At 44.7% G+C, this 5534-nt stretch overlaps 1 protein-coding gene across 1 annotated transcript in view; it reads left to right on the forward strand.

Annotated features, from left to right (window-relative positions):
• The window catches only part of BIN3 (bridging integrator 3), an 86863-nt gene extending 83222 nt beyond the window's left edge, over positions 1 to 3641 (forward strand). The window contains exon 9 of the mRNA XM_015817963.1: positions 3080 to 3641. Within this exon, the coding sequence (XP_015673449.1) occupies positions 3080 to 3226 (147 nt within the window). The 3' untranslated portion in view covers positions 3227 to 3641. The remainder of the gene's footprint in view (positions 1 to 3079) is intronic.
• Positions 3642 to 5534: the final 1893 nt, after the last annotated feature.

Below are 5534 nucleotides of genomic sequence, written 5' to 3' on the forward strand. Positions count from 1 at the left end.
GTAGGCCACCTTGGCTCTTTTATGACTCGTGGACTTCAACTCCCAGAATTCCTCAGCCAGCTGTGCTGGCTCAGGAATTCTGGGAGTTGAAGTCCACGAGTCATAAAAGAGCCAAGGTTGCCTACCCCTGGACTAGTGCAGTGTTTCTTAACCTTGGCCGCTTGAAGATGTGTGGACTTCAACTCCCAGAATTCCTGAGCCAGCCATGCTGAGGGGAAAGGGAGAGGTTTCCATGCTGAGCCATGCTGGCTCAGGAATTCTGGGAGTTGAAGTCCACAAGTCATGAAGGGGCCAAAGTTTCCCTCATGCTGGCTCAGGAATTCTGGGAGTTGGCATCAAAGAGCCAAGGTTGCCTACCCCTGGTCTAGGGAATTCCAAAGGGGCTGGACCTAGACCATTTGTGCCAACGTAGTGACTCTAGGCTGATAACTCATTTTAATTCCACCACCCAACTCTGCCTGATCTTCTCCTACAGGTATAGTTCTTCCCATTTTGGTTCTTCTGCTGCTGTCAATCTGATTTCATTAGTCACTGGATAAGGCAGCAGTCTTGCTGAATCACCACATAGCCAGCTTCATAATCTGCTGATTTGACGAGATAGCGACACCTGGGGCTCCCAGGACCGATGTCTGAATGAGACCCAGGGCTCTACATTCCCCGCTTCTAATAAATCTGACCAAAGGACAGGACCAAGGCACTTGTAGGGCTCTTGAAACTCAAGAGGCTCCCAGAAGAAGCTGCCTTCTTCCACTTAAAATAAAAAAGCCAGTGCACCGATAGTGAGGAGGGGAGGCTGGTCTCCATGGAGATGGTTTATATATCAGTACCCAACTACTTGCTCTTAAAGCGATGAGAGCCATTTGGATGGAGTGTGATAGTAAGCGGTCTTGTTGAACACTGTAGGCAAGGATGAAGGCTGCTTTTTGACATTTGATGGGTTGCAGTAAAGAAGGGAGGGGGGTCAGTTTGTTCTCCAAAGCACCTGAAGGCAGGGCAAGAAACAATGGATGGAAACTGAACAAAGAGAGAAGCAACCTAGAACTAAGGAGAAACTTCCTGACAGTAAGAAAATCAACCAGTGGGACAACTTGCCTTTAGAAGTTGTGGGTGCTCCAACACTGGAGGGTTTTAAGAAGAGACTAGGCAGCCATTTGTCTAAAATGGTATAGGGTCTCCTGCTTGAGCAGGGGGTTGAACTAGAAGACCTCCAAAGTTCCTTCCAACTGCTATTCAATTTGATTTGATTCAGTTCTTCGATTCGGTTCAATTCTACTCTATCCTAATTATTCTATTCTATTCTGTTCTATTTTCTATTCTATTCTCTATTCCATTCAATTTGATTTGATTCGATTCTACTCATTCTATTCTTATTCTGTTTCTATTCTATTTCTATTCTATTTCTATTCTATTTCTATTTCTATTCTATTCTTGAAAGCAAAATTTAGGTTGATGTTCTTTCTGTAAGACCAAGTTCTCCCTTGCCCAAAGTATGAATAATTTCTTGAGAGTGCAGTTTTTGTAGAGCAGCAGTTATCTTTTAGAAGCTCTGGGATTGTCATAAGGTTTGGCAACAAGGCAACTGCTTATGCATGCGGCAAAACCAGAATTGGTTGCTTAGAATTTAGCATTGGATCTGCCCTTACATGCTTCCCCAGTTAATCAGATCTCTTTCCACCCAAGGTAACTTCCTTAAGATTTTGCAAAGCGAAGGTACCAGATCAGGATCTGGAACCTAAGAATGAAAGACATCCGGGTTGATCTCAAGAGGAACCAGCTTTAGGTGCTGCTATATTGAAGTGGGATTTCAACCAGGGAGTAAAGTCGGTGCTCTGGTCCACACTCGAAGGCCTGGCGTTTACAGACGGGAATATTCATCCACTGTGCCGGCTGTTGGATGACTGTGGGGCAAGCCTCACAGCGATGGAAAAGCTGGGATTCTGAGCATATGCTGTCGTGTTTTTTTTCCCCGGTTGCTATGGGGACCGTGCATAAAAGGGGACAGTCATGGCGAGGCAGTGGGATCTAGTGAGTTAAGCTGCGTGCAAACGAGGCGAAGTATCCTCAGCTCTCAATCCTTGCTCTTCCCTCGCTGACGGTGACCTTGAGGGGAAGGTCCCGGCCCCTTTGGGTATCCGTTTAGAATGCAGGGCTAAGAATAGCTGTGTTGTGGGGGTGTTGACAGGATTAGCCGGCATTTGTGAAAATCCTATCATTGGCTGCCAGTGAAATCTTTCCAAGGGTTAGGAGAAACCCCCCCCCCCCACTTTGTTTCTTTGGTTATGTGCCTCTTCTCCCGTAGCTTTAAAGGTAGCTTGGTATATGGGGAAACACCCTTCTCCCCCCAATAATGGACTAAAAAGATCAGAGTTCATGACTCAACTGTCACCTCCCTTGACTGCTCCAGACGGTTGGTGTAGGAAGAGGGGCTTTTACTACTGCCTAAGCACAGCCAAGCAAACAGGACCCTTTCAGATGTAATTTGGCAGCTGGGAGCGAGCAGAGATCTTCCTCCGTTTTCAGGAAAGGTGGGGATGAAACGCAAGCAGCAGCAAGATTTTCCCCCCCACACACACACACACACACATACACATACTCACACACACTGTGATGGAATTTAACACTTCCCTATACAACCTGTCTAGTAAAATTCTTTTCTGGCGGACGATTTTGAACAACGTAGAAATCTGCCTTTGCTTCCAATCTTGCAGTTTGGCTAGAGGAAAAAAACGGGCCAATGTATTTGCGCGGAGTTGTGTCCTGGGTCACAACTTTCAAACGAGTTTGTTTGTTCGTCCAGTGCGTGGGGGTGGTTTTTTTTTTTTTTTCCTTTTCCCGTAACAGTAGCTATAAAAGGTTGCATCTCCATCTTATCTTCCAGCGATTTCAAAGAGAAACCTTAGGCAAGCCTCGATTGATGTCGTAACCGATCCATTTTGAAATCTTAAAAAAACAAACCCCAAAACCCGATTCCAATCACAAGTATTAAAATCCCGCATTGGTGTGTTTTCTCAAGGCGAGGGAGGATGGCTAACTGGATGAAGCAATGTGTTCCTAAAGGATTCCTATTCTGTTCCTCCAGGTTGTATATTACACTGAAATGTACAAAATATTTGGCGACTTGACGGAACAGATTGACGAGCCCGACGTAACGGATGAGCAGAGAGAGAAAGAGAGCGAAACCAAGCTGAATGAGCTGAGGGCCCTCTCCATTGTGGCCGATGACTGACCCTCCACCTTAAAAGTCCTTTGTTGGTGTGACGGCTGCCGATGAAGTGGATAAAGACTGGAAGTTGAATATTACTTCTGATTTCTGAAGGCTCAAACCCTTTAAACCCTTGTTGGTGCCTGCTTTAAGCTGGAGTATTCTTGTTTTTGCCACAGCTCTTTAAATCCTGAACATCTTTATCTGTATTAATGTCAACCTGGCAAGATTCTCAGACCGAGTCCTGCGTTAGAGAGGTTGGTGAAGTTTGAAAAAAACGGAAGAATTTACCCTTAAACGGATAAATGAACCCGCTTTTTAATTCAGTCTTTCCAAAGTCGGGGTCCATCTGACAGCTGAATTGTGAGGGGGTATCCCCAATGAGTGTAGTTAACAAAGAAGATGTTATTGCCGATAACCTAATTGGCTAAAAAAAAATACAGGTAGTCCTCAACTTACGACCACAGCTGAGCCCAAAATTTCAGTTGCTAAGCGAGACATTTATTAAGTGAATTTTGCCCCATTTTACGACCTGTCTTGCCACAGTTGTTAAGTGAATCACTGTAGTTGTTAAGTTAGTCACACGGTTGTTAAGTGAATCTGGCTTCCCCCATTGACTGGGCTTGTCAGAAGGTCGCAAAAGGCCTGGGACACTGCAACAGTCATAAATGCGAGTCAGTTGCCAAGCCTCTGAATTTTGATCACGTGACCCTGGCGATGCTGCAATGGTTGTGTGAAAAACGGTCATAAGTCCTTTTTTTCAGTGCCGCTGTAACTTTGAACGGTCAGTAAACTAACTGTTGTAACTTGAGGACTACTTGTGCGTACTTTTAAGGAATGTCATCACTGCACTAAAGCCTTGTTCTGCAAAAAGCCCTGTCTGGTTTGTGTCTTTGTGGCCTTAAAACCTGTCTAAAAATTGTGGCACCCTTTAAAAACTGACTGGCATAGTAGCTTAATTCTATTGAATGCAATATAATTCTTCTGAGCATAAATCACGATTTTCAAAAACCAGGGAAAGGCACAGATTATAATTTCCCTTGATACAATCTACATAAATATTATACCTCGCGCTGTGCAGGTTTCTCTGGAAGTGTATCGCTACTGAAATGTTATTTATAGAGAAAGCAGTCTTGTTTCCTCAGCATTTTGTTGGTGAAATCCTTTGGTCATCGTATACAGGTGGCTGCGATTTAAACTAATAAATGTATTTCTTATTGGTGGCAGCTAGCCGGGAATGCAGGTATTCCTTTATTTTCCTGGACTAACTCCTGGCTTGTATTGGTGCCTTCCAACTGTTGTCTTCTTGCCTGTCTAATTATGATTAATGAGAATATTGTAGACGATTCTTTTGGTTCTTCTGTAACCCATACTTCTAATTTTATTTTTTCAAAAAAAAATAATAATAATAAGAGGATTGTTTGACTCTGTCCTTCTTGTGTATGAGAGCAGAGCTGCACCCATGACTGATGACTGATGAATGGGACACTGCCTAATTTTGCAAAGCTGTTTGAAAGCAGCTAGAAATAACTGGACATTCTCCATTTAGGTCACATTGCATACATTTTAAGAGTGGAGGCACCAGCCACATTTTATTAATTACGGTCAAACTCAACCACTCTCGTAAATGTGATCACGAAACGGCCCCAAAGGCTTTGTGTTGGGTTTTTCTTTCTCCATACTTGTAAAGCAAAGTACCTTGGGCACGTTTTTCAAATAATTGTGCTTTTGGGGGCTGCTTCCCTAAATCAAACCAAGCAACCCCTTGAGCAACAGCAGGCCAGCTGTGTGTGTGTGTGGAATTAAAGTCTGAAGGCTGCATCTGGGCTCAAAAAAAGGAAGAAGAGGCAAAGCACAATGTCCAAGTGAGGAAGAGACTTTTATAAAAGTAACTTGGCCAGTTAAATACAAGTTGGTACCACATTTACAGACTAAAAGCAACACATTCAGAAGTGACAAGACCACCTGAGGTGGGGGGAGCAGGTGGCCAGGGCAAACGTAGCAAATGCCTACTGGAGGAAGGCCTAAGCCCGGCCACTGCTTTGCGTAGGCCCACCGGCTATTCTTCTGCTAAAGTCTATCCCGGGGATCCCGACGGGCCCGGCTGTGTGCTATGTCTTCGCAATGGAAGTCCAAAGGATCTGCAGGCCCTCCCCGCTGCCCCAATTCCAGATCCTCAAAACTCAAGATCCGCTGAACGGGAATTTCACTTTTGCCTGAAGGCTAGCGATCAAAACCCCCCCATTGGGTCCCGGAGCTCCGTGTAGCAAGTAAAATGACTGGGTGGGGAGGGGGGGTTGATGATTGTGAAGGCCTTGCAGAGTTTTGGTTT

Source organism: Protobothrops mucrosquamatus, unplaced genomic scaffold (genome assembly GCF_001527695.2).
Source record: "Protobothrops mucrosquamatus isolate PMUCROS unplaced genomic scaffold, P.Mucros_1.0 scaffold659, whole genome shotgun sequence".
NCBI classification, from domain to species: domain Eukaryota; kingdom Metazoa; phylum Chordata; class Lepidosauria; order Squamata; family Viperidae; genus Protobothrops; species Protobothrops mucrosquamatus.